The sequence below is a fragment of the Phallusia mammillata genome, chromosome 5 (genome assembly GCF_965637545.1).
Source record: "Phallusia mammillata chromosome 5, kaPhaMamm4.hap1.1, whole genome shotgun sequence".
Classification (NCBI taxonomy): Eukaryota; Metazoa; Chordata; class Ascidiacea; order Phlebobranchia; family Ascidiidae; genus Phallusia; species Phallusia mammillata.
This window is the reverse complement of record NC_137256.1, coordinates 27,523,694-27,542,284: the sequence shown is the minus strand read 5'-3', so window position 1 is coordinate 27,542,284 and position 18,591 is coordinate 27,523,694. Positions and strand designations below refer to the sequence as shown.

The following is an 18,591-nucleotide window of genomic DNA, read 5'->3' as shown; positions in this document are numbered from 1 at the left end:
CCATACATGCTAAATCCATTATTTGCTAAATCCACATTATTTGCATTCACCATATACTTTACAGCAAATGTAACAAACTGATCATCCTTTTATGTTTGAAACTATAAAGCTGTTTTGAATGATTTGAATGGTCTCTAAAATGAAAATATAAGCAAGGGCTGTGTAAGGAGGGCATCACAGAAACATTATGTTATAAATTACACCAGAGACAAACACTGACCAAAATCACTGCATTTATCTTGGAAACTAATAAAACAATCTTTTGACCTTTTGAATTAAGCATAAAAACTTCATTTTGGAGAAGTTTAATGCACATTTTATAAGTATGATATTAACTGATATTATAACAGATTGTTATAATCATTTTTTGCCCAACAAACTTTTATCAGCCCGGACAAATTTTGTTACTTTAACAGAAAACAATTAAGAATTTCTAGTTCAGCGAATAAATGGGCACAATTTAAAGTAGTTTCATGCCCAATATATAACAAAAAACATGTTTGATAAACAGTTATCTTAAAATGAATGTTTATATCTTTGCAGATATCGTCTGCGTGTTACATGTATAGCAATAATGTAATACCTCACAGTTATAAATAGGCTTATAGCACTTACTTCATCCTAAACAAACACAACTAAAACCAAACTCACTAAAACCAGAAACAAAAATTAGTTAAATGTTGTCATCAAATACGTATTGACCAAAAACGTGACAACCAAGACAGCTGTTTATCTCACGGAGTCACTTCTATTACGTCATAAACGATAATAATGGGAGGTAGTGTTACCACTGTTACGTATGTTGATTACGTAGATTTCGTAACCACGTTATTTGTTTTCACTGGACCACGTGCAAAATTTTCACCGTATTTAGAGGAATGTGGGTTTTTGGCTGAATGATTTTATTTTCTTCTTTTCAACGTTCACCAAATATTTTTTAAATAGGGAGAAAAAGAAATTAAAAAAAGTATTTTGTTTCTATGGTAGACACAAGTTGATTAAACGTCTGAATTAAAAAATGTATTTTATCCTATTTAGATCTCCTGGTATTTTTGTCTCAACGTGTCCGCCATCAAGTTGAAATAATAAAAACATTTAGCAGAAAAGTCGTGTACCAAATACTCAAGAAGCGCGGCAGACGATCAGCGTCAATGAATTTTTTTATTTTCGAAACAGAAACAATAATATCGCCCATTTGAGTACTTTTTTTACGGGGTTCGAACCCAGGACAATCCCGGGGACGAATCCCGATCCGGGTTTTTATTTTCTCTGTATTTGGGTCAGGCGCGCCAGACCATTCGGTCCTTCCCTTTATTTATGTACTTGATAAATAAAGACAGTCGGTCACCATCCTGTCACACAGGCTGATTCCTGTGGTCTTACAAGTCGTTAAGTGTCAAATATTGTTTTGTATGCAATGAATAGTTTTTGTATGTCGTGCATCAGGCAAGCTAATGTTTCTCCACCGCAAGCAAATGTTCTAATCATTAACCACGAAGAACGCCTTGCATCCTGTGGAAGTCTGCTGATATATTAGATATCCAAACATGTGTAGATAACAAGAAACACGTGTTTGCTCGGTGCGGCGGATTAAAGCAAACAAGTTACCCCAGAATCTTGTAAACTTAACCTGCTTTCCGGAACCGACTACAGGGCGATCGGTCATTCGTGTGAATTACTTTCCGGACCTCTTGCAATCTGCACAGTTTTGCATATAACAAAGCACAGGTTGTCCTAATAGTTGTGAGGAAGTTGTACATATTGGGTGCAGTGTTTGCAACATGCAAACGAGACTACCAGGCGCTTTTGCACATGTTTACTTTCAGTTCTCCAGTAACGGTTATTTGAAAAGGTTTTTTTCCCGATTTTACGCAAGTTTTAGGGACTTTTAAGTAAGCTATTGCTGCCAGGCATAATATCAAGTTTATAGAGATCTTCTGGCAAATGTAGTTTTATTTCGACGTTTCGACGTCCTATACAGGTCGCTTTTATCAGTGTAAATAACATTGACTTTGGTATATTCTATGTGCTTAGCTATAGTCTTGCAGTTAGGAGAACAAAACGATAAGTTTTTCTTGCAAACAAAATGGCGTCGGTATTGCAAACCACTGTTGTCATGGAGACGACCGATGCTTCTATGACAAGCAGTGATGTAACAATGGTCCAGAAAGAACAAGCAACTTTCGGAGCTGTCGATGTCGTAATAGTAGTGACGTATATGGCGGCCACTTTTGCCGTCGGAATATGGGTAAGTTGTCGAAGACGTAAGTATTGTGGCGTTAATGTTTTCTTTCATTGCCCCAATAAGAAGCCTGATCAGTTTCGTGCACCTTCTAGACCAGGGGTCGGCAAGCTTTTTTTAACTGCAGATCGTTTTTGAAAGTGAAATCTCATCGCGGACCGGTCTTTAACAAACTACAAAAATTCAGCGATGAAACTCCTAAATTAGTTTGTCATCCCCGGGATACATGGGCAAAATGTTTTAAAGCAATAAACCTGGAAAATTATACGGCCCGGTAACAAACTCCTCGCGGACCGGCCGTTGCCGACCACTGTTCTTGACCTAATCTTTAAGTGAACTCAGTTTTTGCACATAATCGAATCGAGGTAAGTCATGTGAAGGCTTCGCATATCGTTCGAAAGACACACATAACTTATATACACGTGCAAGTTTCAACGACAAACAACAAAAGGTGACAACATGTGTTGATTTTCTGAAGGTGTTGATTGGTTCACTTGTCATTTCGTTTATACGCATATAAATGTTTTAGCATTAAGATTATCGAGCATTAAAATTAAAGCTGGTACCTGCATATATGTTTCCCATAAACACTATATCAGGGATCGGCAACTTTTTAGGTGACGCGTGCCAATTTACTTGTTATTTCCATGTGTTAATGACCTCGCGTGCCAACGTTTTTCTAAATATTAGTGGTTCGTGCCAGCAGATATTAATAATAAAGAAAAAGCAGAGTACTATACACGGACTTGAAAAGTAATTTAATCATAGTATTCTATATACACCAGTACTTTGGCAGTTATGTTTATGATTAAAAAGCAGAGTGTTTAAACCCGTGATTTTTTAACAGGCATCGTGCAGCAAATCTGGCAACACAGTTAAGAGCTACTTTCTAGCGGGCAAGCACATGTGGTGGCTGCCGGTAGGAGCTTCTCTATTTGCTTCAAACATCGGGAGCGGACATTTTATCGGGTTGGCGGGAGCTGGGGCGGCGGGAGGAATTGCTATTGGCTCGTTTGAATGGATCGCGCCCTATCAGATAATTCAGTTGGGTTGGATGTTTCTGCCAATCTACACCGCATGCAAGGTTGCCATGTTGCAGTTATATGTTTTTTTAAGTACAACCCCAGTTTTGTTTGAGTTTTTTTCGCTTGGATAAACAAATCGTAGTAACACAATTGCGCTAAAATATTCCCCTTGCCGGAAATAGCTGCTTATTGCGCATCGTTTCATTTCAAGATGAATTTTAGGGTAGAAAATCGTGGGTGGACTTGTAAGAACATTTTACAACTTGCGAGGGCAACAAATGAGCGGTGGGGTTCGAACCCACGACATCTTGTCAGGCTCAACCGAGCTACAAATGTATACTCGGTACGTAGTAGTAACCTCATAAAAGTCGAACCATGCAGGCACTGTTGCGTGCGTTGTATGCTGCTTATGTCAGCTTTGTATAGTAGGGCATCGCCAGTTTCGATTTTTATCAACAACTTCAAGTATTAATAGACAAAATAACGACCATACAGTGCAGCTCGAATGCGTACAAACTCGTAGTGCATGTTGTTTACCAAAACGACCGAATGTTCCAGGTTTACACTATGCCGGAATACTTGCACCGAAGATTCGGCGGGTCCAGATTGAGAGTAACACTTTCGGTGATTTCCCTCGCTTTATACGTTCTTACTAAGATCGCTGTTGATCTTTATGCTGGGGCTCTCTTCATTCAAGAAGCCTTCAATATCAACATGTATCTAGCTATCGGTAATTTCACTTTTACTCTTTCATCTCACTTTTTGGTTGAATTGTTGGTAGGTGAAGGTATGATAGAGTCTGTTTAAAACGTTTATAGTCGCTTTCCGAACCAGAAGTTTAATTAACTTTATCTCGCTCGGTGATAGACAACATATCGTTACAAATATAAACTAAAACAATCACCAAGCCGGAAATAGCTGCGCAATGGTGAAACGTTAAATACAAAGAAAATACATATCTAGAAATACTAAAAGTCTGCTTAAGTGATATCAACCCCACTGAAAACAATGTGCAAACGTTTGCAAGAAAAACACACCAATTTTCATCAATAAAAACATCCTGATAGGCTACTAGAAAGCTAGAAAAGGTGGATACACCAGCCTTACTCAAACAATAAGTGGTTATTCTGTTTGTGAATAGTTCAACTATTATAGTTCGCTGATCAAAATTATTTTACTTCCAGTATCTCTCCTTGTTGTGACGGCAATTTACACAATACTTGGAGGATTGAAGGCGGTGATTTACACAGATACGATGCAGACTGTTGTCATGCTGCTAGGAGGAATGTTGCTTATGATCATGAGTAAGAAGTTGAACTACAACTTTATAACAATCTAAACTCCCAGCATTGTTGGTTTAAAACATCTCAATGAGAACGCTAAATAATAAAACGGTATTAAATATGCTGGTTTAAGACTCGGGGTTTGAAAGCTCTGGGCAATAATATTAAAGCCAAACCGCCATAATTCAAATTTGCATAAAAGACGATTGTTAACGGCACTAATGCTGCCTTTTTGCTGGTTCTTCACGTAAACAACAAGGGACCAAAATATTTTCCGAAAACGTGTTAATTTTCACTTATACAACAAAAATCTGCATGACTGATCTCGTGCAGTTCTTCTGATCGTCGCTTAAAGTAGGGACCTCTCAAAGGTTCCCACTAAACACAAATTTCTTTTGTAGAAAACCATTTGCATTTTTTGAATTGACTTACATTCAATGGTGGGTTTCAAATTTTTTGTCAGGCGGTTTTGTCACAAGCGTAATATTTTTCCGCCGGTTTTGTTACAAAAAGTCCATTGACAGTAACCAGTAATGCTAACCGGTTCGCTGGTCTCATAAAATTTCGTGACACGGTTCTTTGAAACCGGTGCGAACCTGCTGAATCCCACCACTGTATTCCATCCTCTTACAGGTTTTATAAGAATCGGAGGTTACGAAAACCTGAAGATTAAATACATGCAAGCCATACCGCAAACCTCCATAGATATCATACGATCGGGAAATAGCACCTCTTGCGGAATTCCGAGGGCGGATTCGTTCCACATCTTCCGTGACCCAGTAACCTCAGACCTCCCGTGGCCCGGAATGATCCTCGGAATCTACTTCCTTGGGTCGTGGTATTGGTGCACGGATCAGGTGGGAGTGGGATTCAATGGTGGTTGTTACGTATGAATGAACACATTGTTACGTTGAACAGGTGATTGTGCAGCGTGCGATTGCTGCAAAGTCTCCTCAACACGCCAAAGCAGGTTGTATCGTTGCTGGAGCGCTCAAGATTATCCCAATGTACATGATTGTTATGACGGGTAGGAATTGTAAATCAAATATGACCAGTTGTTGTTTAGCATTTTTTTCATTTTTTTCTTTGGTGTTTTTGTGACAAATATACAGATTTGATTTTGCTTTCTTCACGGGCTTCCACCACTTTACGAAATCATCTGTATTTTTTCTCGTTTTGGTACGGCTTTCTCGCTGAAAATATGAACAGTAACAACCTTGCTTAGCACAGCTAGGATCTGTCCTTCGTTAAGTAGACAAAAAAAGTCAACAGTCACGTTGTGATTTTTACTGTGAATTACAGAGACTGACTTCATCCACAAGGGTTTAATACACCCCATCTCTTCAAGTTTGTTGTCATATTTTCAGACTGAAGAACTACTCCATATTTTCCTGTAATGTTTCTCGTTATGTTACGACTTTCTCGCTTAAATATGACAAGTAACAATAATGCTTAGCACAGCTGAGGTCTGTTCCTCCAGAAGTAATCATACATATGCCAACAGTCATTGAGTTAAACTGTGATCTACACAGGCTGACCTCACCCACAAGTGTAATACACCCTTCAAGACCAGATTTTGTTGACTAATTTTTGGATTAAAGAACTGCTCCATATTTTTCAGGCATGATTAGCCGAGTATTTTTTCCGGATGAGGTGGCCTGCGCAACATCAGGCGAATGTGAGCGCGTCTGTGGCAACGCACAGGGTTGTTCTAACATCGCCTACCCCAAACTCGTCATAGAAATCCTACCCACAGGTAACACACGTCTATATGACGTCATCGCACTTATGATGACGCACAGTGACGTTTCACCGCAGGTTTGCGCGGAGTGATGGTTGCGGCGATGTTGTCTGCTCTGATGAGTTCCCTCACATCGATATTCAACAGCACCAGCACAATTTTCACCATCGACGTGTGGAAGAGAATCCGCAAGGAGGCGTCCGAGAGAGAGATGTTGATCGTTGGGAAGTAAGGAGGATAAATTTGCGCGGGAAATTCAAATTAAAGGACTTTTGTTGTGGACGTTTTAAAGCAGGGGTGGGCAACCTGCGGCCCGCAGGCCTCATGCGGCCCTTCATTAAAGCTTGTGCGGCCCGCAGAGACGTTTGGATTTCAAAAGTACTGGCAAACGAGTCCAATTATTACATATTTTTAAACTGATTAATGCGCCTGGTGCTAGTTTTCTGCGATGTGGCAAAATGTGGCTAGAATCAAATACGAATTTTGCTTGCAGTTAAGCATATTTGGTAAGAAACAAAGCAAAATCACTTTGTGTTATGCACATGTGCGGCCCGCGAGCCAATTTTGACATTTATAATTGGCCCTACAGTAAAGGTTGCCCAGCCCTGTTTTAAAACGTTTGTAGGCAGGCTTTTATGTTGGAGTTTTATGATGACGTAACAGTACATGACGTTATCTTTACTTATGCAACATCCATTTGTTCCCTGCGCGCAGATTGACTGTTTGTGTCCTGGTGGTGATCAGCATCCTCTGGATCCCGGTGATCCTATCATCCGCCGGAGGACAGCTCTTCCTCTATTTGCAATCAATCCAATCAGCGCTAGGTCCTCCCATCTTTGCTCTTTACTTGTTCGGAATTCTGTGGCCCCGTATTAATGAAAAGGTGATAATGTGTGAAATGGTTATCAGTAAACATTGGAAGTTTACGTTCGTGTTGCAGGGAGCGTTCTGGGGTCTTATAAGTGGATTTACGGGCGGAGTCATCCGATTAATCCTGGATTTTTATTTTTCCGGACCAGCTTGTGACGAGGTGGAGTCAAGACCTTGGATCGTTCACAAGTGAGAAGCTATTTTCACACTGTGTGGTGAAATAACCTTCACGGTAAACTGTTTTCAGGGTAAATTATTTGCACGTGGCTCCGATTGTATTCACTGTCTCTTGTGTCGTCACAATCTCTGTCAGTTACGCCACAAAACCTCTGCCGGAAAAGCAGGTAATTGCTTTCATTCACTGGAATCTACTGAAGAAAAGTTTTTTAAACAAACTGTTGCAGTTAAGGGGAACCACCTGGTTTACAAAAGATGACGTCACAGAATTGGAAAGCCCCAGACCGACGAGCCCCACCAAGCGGTTGGAAATTTACGAGGTTGAGGAAGTGGGAGAAACAACTAAAGGTTGGCGCTAAATTAGATTGTGAAAAACGAGTAATGCATGAACGCCCGAAGCTGGTCCGTGGTTGATTTCCAGCATTTTATTGATAGTATAACGTCTGAATAGTCGATGTCTTAAGGCAGTGAACGTATGTGGACACTTAATTGAATTTAGAACCTTGTGTACATCTCAAGAATAGCTGGTAACACATTAATAGCAACAACACGTGACCCAATTCGTCGTCCACATTTGTCTACACAAAGCTCGTTAAGCAACCTCTTGCAAAGGAGATAACGATCTCAACTAAGTTATTACGTTTTTGCTACATTGCAGAGAAACTTGTGAAAGATGATGAAAGCGGGGATAAAAATGAGAATGAGACAAAACAGGCACAAGAAAAAGCAGAAACAGAAATCGGAAACGACGGTTCGGGGACAGGCGATGAAAAAGAAACAAAAAATCTGAAACCGGAAAAAGAAAACAGAGATTTGGATGAAGATTTTGGTGAGTTTAAAATTTTCTATCACCCCGAGCTCGTTTGCATCAATATTTTTAGTTCAAAATTTGGCAACTTGATCTCCAATACATTCCCTGAAAAAATAACACCCTAATACTATAACCCATAAACGTTTAGTTATTAAATTAAATCTATGTTAAATACTTGCAATTGGGCAGTAAATTACGAAATACATTGTGTAGAATCTCAGAGCAACCGAAGCAGCAGAGCATCAGAAAAACCCGGAAGAAAGAAGGAATTATTTTCCGAAAATTTCCTCCTTAATGCCCTGGCTATTACACTGGCAATGGCTGTGACGTTTCTAATGGGATATTATGCTTGAAACAACAGAAGGACTCAACTCACAAACTGCTGTTATTATATGGAATTGAAACGACCCATCAACATTAACTACCTTTGTTAGAAAATGAATTTTATTGTGTGGACGTTGTTTCTTCATGTTCATGTCGTGTTTATCAGAGTGAATAACTTCTCTGTATCTGCAGCGCAGTTCAAAGTAACAACATTGTCATTTTCAGTAAGTACTGGCTAGTAGTCTATATTAAATCATATTTCAGGATGTGTATAAACAAGCTGACATCTGGTTCAAAAAACATCGGTGTATTGTTTCAATATCGTGCCTAAAGAACAATTTTCTCATGAATAATAAACTAAAAAAACTTTCTTATTACCTGCAAATAGTCTGTATTTGATTTTTACGTAATTTTGCAAATCATTGTTAAATGATCTTTATGTGAAAATAGCCCGCGAAAAAGGAAAGTCCCAATTGGTGGAAGAAAATAAGACAATTTGACCACGTGATTTATGATCCAGTAGTTTATTATTTTTGCGACTTGCAAAAGTAAACAAAAACAAAGTGGGCAAGTAGACGGTGCCTTAATCACGCAATGGAATGAGTATTATCATGTGGATTGTGGATGATACAAATTAAACTGATTGGAAATGATTTCGCGTTTTGACAGTTTTTACAGTTGTTGACTTTTACAAATATTAATACAGTATATTGTCCGAGTGAAATAAAGATGTGGGAAGGCCCCGAAGTAATTTACATCTTAAAAGTTCTGCAAGTTGTTGCATATTTGTAGGATGGACTGTGCTGCTGCTGTGCCTATTATCTGGTGCTAAATGTATTTCACTGACAGCAGGACCACTATGTCATGCGCCTGTATTGTATATAACCTCAAGGCTGATTATCCCGGTTAAATGCAAGTGATATAAACAGGGTGTGTAAAAAGTTTTTTTTGACAAAAACCTCGCCTGTGCAGCTTCCTTACTCTGCAGACTGTCACAAGAGGCATGCAGCTATAAGTCCGTAAAATTGTGTTGATTTATAAACTCCAGGCAATCTATGTTGTTTGAAATGCATCTTAGAATTATTTCAACCTGGTATAAATGAATATTGACGTGTATTTGTATTGTGGATTTGGAAAAACTAACAAAACATCCTTTACTTTTGTTTATTAATTTTATTTAGGGCAGCGCTGTGTATGTTAAGTAAAAATGTCAGAGGAGTGTTCGTTTCTGTTGGTGGGTGAGCGCAACCTGAAATGTGAAGTCCAGTTGATGTCGTGGTCACCAAAACGGGACCTTATTGCCATGGCAACAAGCACAGGAGAGGTAGTGCTGCATCGTTTGTCATCGATTGAGAAAGTTTGGAGTCTACCTGCTCCTGGAAAGGATGCTTTGATAAATGATATTTGCTGGAGACCAGATGGCGGAGGTGTGTATGGTGGTATTTTTTGCTTCCAACCAAACGTAATTTCTGCCACAGTGTTTACTTAAGTGCAAATAAGAACATAATAATGAACAAACATAAAGTATGATCTCTTGCATGCATGCCAAACTTTTTTAACGTTCAGTTAGTTGATGCTGTAGAGTAGTGGGTGCTGAGCATGTAGCCTATAGGGGCACACACATGTTTATTAAATTACATATGTATAGAGAGGAACATTTAAGCTGCATAATCAATTCGTCATGCTTTTTTATGCAATTAAATGGTTTCAGTGACAATCTGGACAATTTCTGTAACAACTGACTATGGTTGGGATTCACAATCTTTATGCAATAAAAAAGATTAATCAAATAGCTGGATAATTCTGTACTGGTGGCTGGATGTGTTTTTTTCTAAATATTTGGCTTCTCAGATAAAACTGGCTTTTCAGTCAAAAATATATCTATCAGATAAAAAACCTTTGTTTAGATTCAGAGAATAAACTGAGTTTTTTAACCTGCAATGCAGTCTGCAATAGTGAATAAATTGTGTGACCTGTTCCAAATATATGAATAAAAAAAACGGTTTGCCATTTTTTATCTACTGACATTGTTAGCAAAGTTTGTGTGTTGGCTAACCCTAAATTACTTTTTGCTTAGCAAGTGTTATTATTGTTCAGTGATAGCTGTTGCTTACAACACAAAAGAGAATGGAATTGCATTTGTTGGAATGGAAAAAGCTCAGGTGTTTTGGACGATTAACTCTGAACAGTTCTCGTTGAAAAGTTCGCAGCATTCTATTCAATGGTTTGAAAGCCAAGAAATGAATGGTAAGAATTTAAATGTTTACTGTGTTTTGGAACTATATTAAACAGTACCAGTCTTGGTTGTTTGAAATAAAACTATGTACACTTGTTGAATATACAATATATACTTGTTTCAGATTTGGAGTTTGAAAGACGAATGGCATCTCTTACATTTAAAGACTACTTGGCTCAACTTCCACAATTGGCTTCCAAAGATGTAAAAATCATCGATGCAAAACTCATCATGGCAGACTTGAGGTAATACAAGAGATACTAGTCAAATGTTACTTTCTTTCTTTGCATGGGTGCACTGCATCTAAGCCTATCATTGTTAAGATACTGAGAAAACAGAATAGTATCGGACCTTTTAACAGGCAGCATGGTCACAGACGATCATCATTTTAGTGATTAAACAAGAATGGAAAACATTTTCCACTCAGTCGATGGATATCGTGGAATATGTATGTTTTGCCTAATTGGCATCTTCAGTTTCGTATCCAAAAATATTGTTAAAATTCATATTTGACTCAATGCATTTAAGATGTAAGTAAACTCCATGGGTCTTAATGCACCAATTACGTCCTCCACCTTGGTTATTGTTTGCGAAGTTGTTGCTATATTTTTCATCAAATAAGTGGTTGAATCAATTACTATTCTTTTCACAGGTTTAATTTGCTAATGTCATGCGATGATCACAGTAACATACTTGGTTTTGCGTACGGAATATTTCCGATATTTTCAGTCAACGTTGCTACAATATTGGTAAGCAACATATTGAAAGACAGTTGATAACCCCTACTTATGCAGTGTTTTTATGTAGAAACAACCAGAGACATCAATATTGGATTTATGTGTAACACCAGACTTTTATCATCTTATTACAACTGTACAATCAGATAAAAGTCATCAGAAAACTTGTGAAATAATTGCAGTAAGTTGTAGGAAATATGTGGTAACAGCATTAGTTGGTAATTTTTACACTTTATTGAGTAACAGTTCTTATTATGGGTCCCCTTCCCTGAAGGGGACACATATTGTTTTTGTCCGTATTTTTTTTTTCTTTTTTTCTTTTTTCTGTCTAACGCTGGCTTGTGAGACCCGTTTGGTCAAGAAAAAGTGCTTGAAATTTATTGAAATTTGGACATATGTTAGATATTAATCCAAACTTGGTCCACCTGAAGTTTGACCCCAAATTACCCAGCGGTTCACCCACAGGCCCCCGAAACGTAAAATTTTTAACGCTGGTTTGTAACGCTGGTTTGGTCAAGAAAAAGTGCTTCAAATTTATTGAAATTTGGACACATGTTAGATATTAATCCAAACTTGGTCCACCTGAAGTTTGACCCCGATTGACCCAGCGGTTCACCCACAGGCCCCCTAAACGTATATTTTTTAACGCTGGTTTGTAATGCTGGTTTGGTAAAGAAAAAGTGCTTCAAATTTATTCAAATTTGGACATATCTTAGTTATCAATCTGAACTTGATTCTCTAGAAGTTTGACCCCGAATGACCCAGCGGTTCACCCACAGGCCCCCGAAACGTAAATGTGTCTAACGCTCGTTTGGTCAAGAAAGACACTGTAGGCAGAAGTACCAAGAAAGTAACTCACTGGTTTACGATAGCGGGAGGGCTCAGCTTGACGTCGGACAGACGTTTTACGAGACGTCGTTTCAGTGATTAGAAATCAGCTGTTGTGCACAGCAATGCTATGTCATTTTATTAAGTTATCACTCACGTTTTTAGTTTTGGCGAAGGTTTTACACCTATGACGTGATTTAAACCTAATAACCGTGCTTCGGTTTTGTATATGTCAAGCAAAACTTTGTTAATCGAAGTAAAGATGAAAAAGTTAACTTGACTTTTTTGCCAAATAAATGTTTTTTTAAATGCTCGTTGTCAGGTTGGCCGCCGCATGATCACGGGTTACTTAAGGTCAACTAGTAGGTATTACAAACATAGTTCAGACCTTTCTTTCGTCATAACGTAGCGTTTTTTTGACAATCAATTTAGGAGTCAATACTCATGTATAAATTAGGCTTAACAGTATTGTTGAACACCAAGGATGGCGTGCTATTGAAAACGGTGTCAAAAGTCAAACAGTCGTTTGGCGTGTGCACACTGAGAGGTTACTACAGGTCAATGGTACTCGTTTTGCGAAACAAAGTTAAATGAAAAACAATTTGTTATGTACACACTTGTAGCAAATTGCTTTTTAATTTAAAGTGTCTGTAACACAACTGTTACAGCTTTCTAAAAAAAATGTGTTGAAAATCCGACCTTGGACGACAATATCTGGGTCAAAGCAAGAGATTAGATTAAAGTATTTGTTACGTTTTTTAATGTTTTTGTAATTATATGACAATAAGAGTGCAAAAAGAATACGAACAATTTTTTTTGTTGGGTTAATGCTTTCTAAAAATTTGTCCTTAAGAATCTAAAAATCACCGCAACATTTGTTTACTGTAAATCTGCACAAACGCGCGTGTGGGGACCCATTTGTTTTTGTTTACAAAAACAATCATATGTGTAGATCAAATGATGTGTATAGTAAATTGGTAAATATCGTATAGAATATATAAAATGGAAGTATATCAGAAAGCCACTCTTCTAGTTGACAGTCTGTATAGCTGTTTATACCAACAGTTTGTAATCCAACTTTTATTTTAGTTTGATTTAAGTCGAATTTTCGAGGACATTTTGTTGTGCAATGAAGTTTCCCAGAAAGCCTGCCATCTAGTGTCCACGCTGTCATACATGGACAATGTCCTCGACTGTATGAAGGAGTCGTGCGAGTCTGTTATTCAGGTGGGTTACTCAAATTTTGCAAACTGATCAGTTTTATGAAATAATTTCCATAACTGGATTTTGATTTTTGATTTTTTTTTAAATTAGATTTTTTTGTTTCCATGACGTTAGAATCAACCTAATTTAATCCGAAAGCTGAAAAAATGGGGAATTCGATTTTTTCAGCCTCCAAAAATGTTGCTTGTTTTAACTCTTCAGTTTGGAGTTCGCTTTGGTTTTAATCATTTGTTTGTTACACAGGAGATGGAATCAAAACTGACAAACTATTTAATAAACAAAAACTTGTCTGCCACGATTGGGGATGAATTCATGCACATGTTGATGTGGGGAAAACCGAGGTAACAAAACATAAATTAAAAAAAAAAAATTTTGTTTAAATCTTTCTCCCCATAACAACTATTTGTAAACTGTTACAAATTCATATCACTGATGATGGCATGAATATTTACCGAAATGTTTGAAGAATATTTTGGCCAGCATTTTCCATTGATCAAGGTAACAAAATTTAAAATCAAATCTGTTTAATGGGTAAACTAGTGGCCCAAGTAGACACGCTTTGTTATACACTATACCAGTGGTTCTTAACCGGTGGGAAATTTCCCACTAGTGGGAAATTTAATGTTTTTGGAGGAAAATTATGTGAGTCAGAAGTCACCAAACTCGGGCCCGTGGGTTGAAATCAACCGTTGAAAGTTAATTTAATACAATATTTTCCGCAACAACATGTAAGATTAACTTTACCTAGTTTTACAAGGCGCATAAAAATCTAAAAATCGTTTGTTACATCACAGACATTACTAAAAGCATCAATGACTTTGTTATTGTTCGCGAATAAATGCATTTGGTCTGTTGATTGTGATGCGATAAATGACTATTGCAAGCACCTGAGATTTTTCAAAATCCCACACAATTTTACTTACCCACGAAATCACTAAATAAGATTTCAGTGTACCTTTAAGGTTTCGACCAAATCGCTTCACAAAATTATTTTGATTAAAGAATCATTTTTTGTTGGACACAAAACATCATTATAAAAATAACAGAGTGGGAAATTCGGACTTGGTGATTTACTTTAGTGGGAAACCACACTAAAAAGGTTAAGAACCACTGCACTATACATTGAAGTTTAATGATGAAATTAATGGCAAATAGACGCAAAAAGCGACATGCTTTATTGTTTAAACGTTACGGCAAACGCTTATGCCTTTATAAGTGTTATGAGGGGGCCACATCAGTTTCATAATCCCTTTGTTACATAAAACATGGTTTCTTGATTTTAGTGAAGTTTTAGAGGAACTCCTGTTGCGTTGCATCTCCGAGAAGAGCATCGTTAAACTTGGAACGCTAATTGAATCTTCTTACACTTCAATACAACAACTTCTAACTGTCAACTTTCTGCTTGCTTCGGACACAATTTATTACCATCTCACTGAAATTAAGGTGAGTTGTTGACCAGAGTTTGTCGAATAATTCTGACCGCCAGTTGTGGGATTCAGCCAGTTTGCACCGGTTCTACAGAACCGTCTTACGTCATTTTATGAGATCAGCGAACCGGTTAGCATTACTGGTTACTGTCAATGGACTTTTTGTAACAGAACCGGCCAAAAGTAGGACTTTTCTGATAGAACCGGCTGACAATAAATTTGAATCCCACCACTGCTGACCACCCTATTAGTGTAATTTCGACCACCGTATTCATTTTAAATAATAAAGCAATTGGCCTGCTAATGTTAACTCGTTAACTGTTTCTCTATAGATTAACATTTTGTTGTGTTATTATGAGCATTTTAACATATGGTCCTGCCTTTTCTGCAAACTGTTGTGTGAAGTAACATAACATTGTAAATCTGTGGCAGTGATGAGATGGGATTTTTACCATCAACCAGAGCATAAAAAATAACTGCTCAGCCAATGTGTTGTGTAATTGACTTGGTGTTTTGTATCAAGAAATAAACTTTGGTGTTTTGCTTGCCAGGGAATATGCACTCCATCTATTCTCGGCAATTTGAAGCTGTTTAATCCATCAGAACTTGATGAAATCATAAAACATGTTGGATCAATGTTTCTCAAGGCTGTGGAAATGCAACAGTAAGAACTTCTTGATATATTATCTTGTCTTTGTTAGGGCTACCCTCAAAATGGTTAAATAGTTCAATAACTTGCAGTAGTGTTTGATCCAAAGTGTTCATAAACTGACTAGTTCATACACAAGCATATCCTTATGATTGACATCTGCCTAAACCCTTCATGCCAACCAATGATAACGACACAATTACATACAAATTACAGTTACAGTTGTCAGCCATTGGTCAGTTTATAGGACCCCCCTATAGGTTCCGCCAACGTCCCACCCCCAGTCGGGTTACCCACAATGCGCCAACCTCACTTTCTTGTGAGCCCCAGACACTTAACGCCTTGTAATGACGGTGTAGCTGCAGCGCGTTTTGGCTCTCATCCACCAACTGTGCCCGACACTTTCGTGCGCTCCATAACGTTTCAACGTTGCCCAGCTATTTCCGGCTTGGTGATCGTTTTAGCTCTATTGTGTCGCTATGTTGTCTTTCACCAAGCGAAATAAACTCAAATAAACTCATTCAGAGGCATCATATACAAACAGTGTTAAACTATAGAGGACATTGCCCCATTTAGCTTTATTTATTAAAACCAGTGGTTGAAAGTAATATTTTTGTTTCAAGGGTGATCGGCAAAAATCTTCAGAGTTTCAAAGCTTTTTTCCACTGGCTTTATTCAGCTCTACTCATGTTAAAAGGCTCTGTGCTGGACAAAAACCATCAGGTAACAAAATATACTTTTTACAACTGGTATGTGACAATCTCTGTACACCAGGGGTGGGCAACCTGCGGCCCATTCATTAAAGTTGTGCGGCCCGCGGAGACACTTGGATTTCAAATGTACTGGCAAACGAGTCCAATTATTATATTTTTTTGAGCGGATTTGCCCACCCCTGCTGTACACATTTTCATCGTATAATGTGGTGTGTAGATTTCTCAACTTCAACTTGAATTTGTTGCTGATTTTATCATGAGTTCATTTATTCACGAACACGAACAGTTGAAGCTTGCGGGGAAAGAAAGACATTTCAACCTCAACAAAGTTGGTAAGATAGAAATGTTGTTTAAGTCTGTATGTTGTTTTAACCCGATTAACTTAAAACTGCATGATCATAATAACCTAGTAAGTGAAACAATAACTTAAATTCTAACAAGAAATAGACAGGCCAATATATTCAAGTGAAATATTGAAACATGACCCTCTGTGATGTTTTGCATTTATATTGTCTACTGTTAGTGCCTTTACTTGGGCTTGTTAAATGAAAAATATGGTTCTTTAGGGCAAGATAAACAATTTTACAACACAAACTTTGTATGGATGCATGTTTGTGATTAGGTTTGTGTTAATTTTTAGACCAGTACCTACAAAACTCTCCACTCATTACTCCGATTAAATCAAGTGAGAATGAATGGTACCACCTAGTGGACACAACACCATGCCTCACACACAACCCGCTGATTATGGATCGAAGACCAAATGCCTCGCTACGACAGATTTTTAACGAAGTAAATGAAAAGATTGGGAAAATGCTGAACAGACCAGAGGTGAGTAAAACTGAGTAATCAATTAAAACCTACACCAGGATTCAGCCGGTTCGCACCGGTTCTATACAACCGCCTTACAAAATTTATGAGATCAGCGAACTGGTTAGCATTACTGGTTACTGTCAATTGACTGTTTGTAACAGAACCGGCTGAAAAATATTACTTTTGTGATAGAACCGGCTGAAAAATATGACTTTTGTGATAGAACCGGCTGATAAAAACTTTAAATCCCACCACTGGGTAAAATACAAATAGCTTCGCACAATAGTGTGAAGTTCCAACTGTTATAAGCTGTGATTTCTACTCCTCGCCTCAAGTGCCCCAGTTTAACTAACCAGTGGTGGAGTTCAGCCGGTTCGCACAGGTTCTATAGAACCGTCTCACGAAATTTTATGAGATCAGCGAACCGGTTAGCATTACTGGTTACTGTCAATGGATTTTTGTAACAGAACCGGCTGAAAAATATGACTTTTGTGATAGAACCGGGTGACAAAAAATGACTTTTGTGATAGAACCGGCTGACAAAAAAATTTGTATTCCACCACTGAATTAACCCATTGGTTCTCATTGTGTGCACCAACACTCTACTAAGGGTGTTTGCTAAAATAAAGGAACTTGTTACAATAAATCTGGTCAGTCAAAGCAGAATACAGCCACAGCTGAAATTTGGACATGTTCGCCTTTACAAAACTGACGATGCCAATTAACGAAATATATTTTCTTGAGTTTTTATGGGTCCCCTTCCTTGAAGGGGACACATATTGTTTTTGTCCGTATTTTTTTTTTTTTCTTTTTTTCTTTTTTCTGTATAACGCTGGTTTGTAACGCTGGTTTGGTAAAGAAAGAGTGCTTCAAATTTATTCAAATTTGGACATATGTTAGTTATCAAACCAAACTTGATCCTCCAGAAGTTTGACCCCGAATTACCCAGCGGTTCACACACAGGCCCCCGAAACGTAAAAATTTTAACGCTGGTTCGTAACGCTGGTTTGGTAAAGAAAGAGTGCTTCAAATTTATTCAAACTTGGACATATGTTAGTTATTAAACCAAACTTGATCCTCCAGAAGTTTGACCTCGAATTACCCAGCGGTTCACCCACAGGCCCCCGAAACGTAAATGTGTCTAATGCTCGTTTGGTCAAGAAAGACACTGTAGACAGAAGTCCCAAGAGAGTAACTCATTGGTTTACGAATCACAGTACGCCAGGCCCATTGAAGGCGCCATACCGAATCAGCCGGTCACCAAGCATTGGTTTACGATAGCAGGAGGGCTCAGCTTGACGTCGGACAAACGTTTTACGAGACGTCGTTTCGGTGATTAGAAATCAGCTGTTTTTGCACAGTAATGCTATTTCGTTTTATTAAGTTATCACTCACATTTTCAGTTTTGGCAAAGGTTTCACACCTATGACGTGATTTAAACCTAATAAGCGTGCTTCGGTTTCGTATATCCCAGGGGTGGCCAACTTGCCA

At 38.1% G+C, this 18,591-nt stretch overlaps 2 protein-coding genes across 3 annotated transcripts in view; both read left to right on the top strand.

Annotated features, from left to right (window-relative positions):
• Positions 1-1,958: 1,958 nt before the first annotated feature.
• Positions 1,959-8,849, top strand: LOC145227835 (sodium/mannose cotransporter SLC5A10-like). The gene is made up of 14 exons (XM_080092756.1): positions 1,959-2,248; positions 3,090-3,326; positions 3,826-3,997; positions 4,452-4,571; positions 5,184-5,407; positions 5,469-5,577; positions 6,172-6,306; positions 6,369-6,519; positions 7,006-7,174; positions 7,232-7,350; positions 7,409-7,505; positions 7,566-7,686; positions 7,997-8,167; positions 8,363-8,849. Exons 1-14 carry the CDS (start codon positions 2,087-2,089, stop codon positions 8,500-8,502), a joined length of 2,127 nt encoding a protein of 708 aa, XP_079948882.1. The 5' UTR covers positions 1,959-2,086; the 3' UTR covers positions 8,503-8,849.
• Positions 8,850-9,658: 809 nt separating this feature from the next.
• The window catches only part of LOC145227834 (anaphase-promoting complex subunit 4-like), a 12,754-nt gene continuing 3,821 nt past the window's right edge, over positions 9,659-18,591 (top strand). For both annotated transcript variants that reach the window (XM_080092755.1, XM_080092754.1), the window contains exons 1-12: positions 9,659-9,900; positions 10,571-10,720; positions 10,834-10,954; positions 11,362-11,458; positions 11,517-11,627; positions 13,364-13,501; positions 13,742-13,839; positions 14,782-14,941; positions 15,477-15,589; positions 16,198-16,297; positions 16,505-16,619; positions 16,928-17,118. In XM_080092755.1, the coding sequence (XP_079948881.1) occupies positions 9,681-9,900; positions 10,571-10,720; positions 10,834-10,954; positions 11,362-11,458; positions 11,517-11,627; positions 13,364-13,501; positions 13,742-13,839; positions 14,782-14,941; positions 15,477-15,589; positions 16,198-16,297; positions 16,505-16,619; positions 16,928-17,118 (1,614 nt within the window). In that variant the 5' untranslated portion in view covers positions 9,659-9,680. The remainder of the gene's footprint in view (positions 9,901-10,570; positions 10,721-10,833; positions 10,955-11,361; positions 11,459-11,516; positions 11,628-13,363; positions 13,502-13,741; positions 13,840-14,781; positions 14,942-15,476; positions 15,590-16,197; positions 16,298-16,504; positions 16,620-16,927; positions 17,119-18,591) is intronic.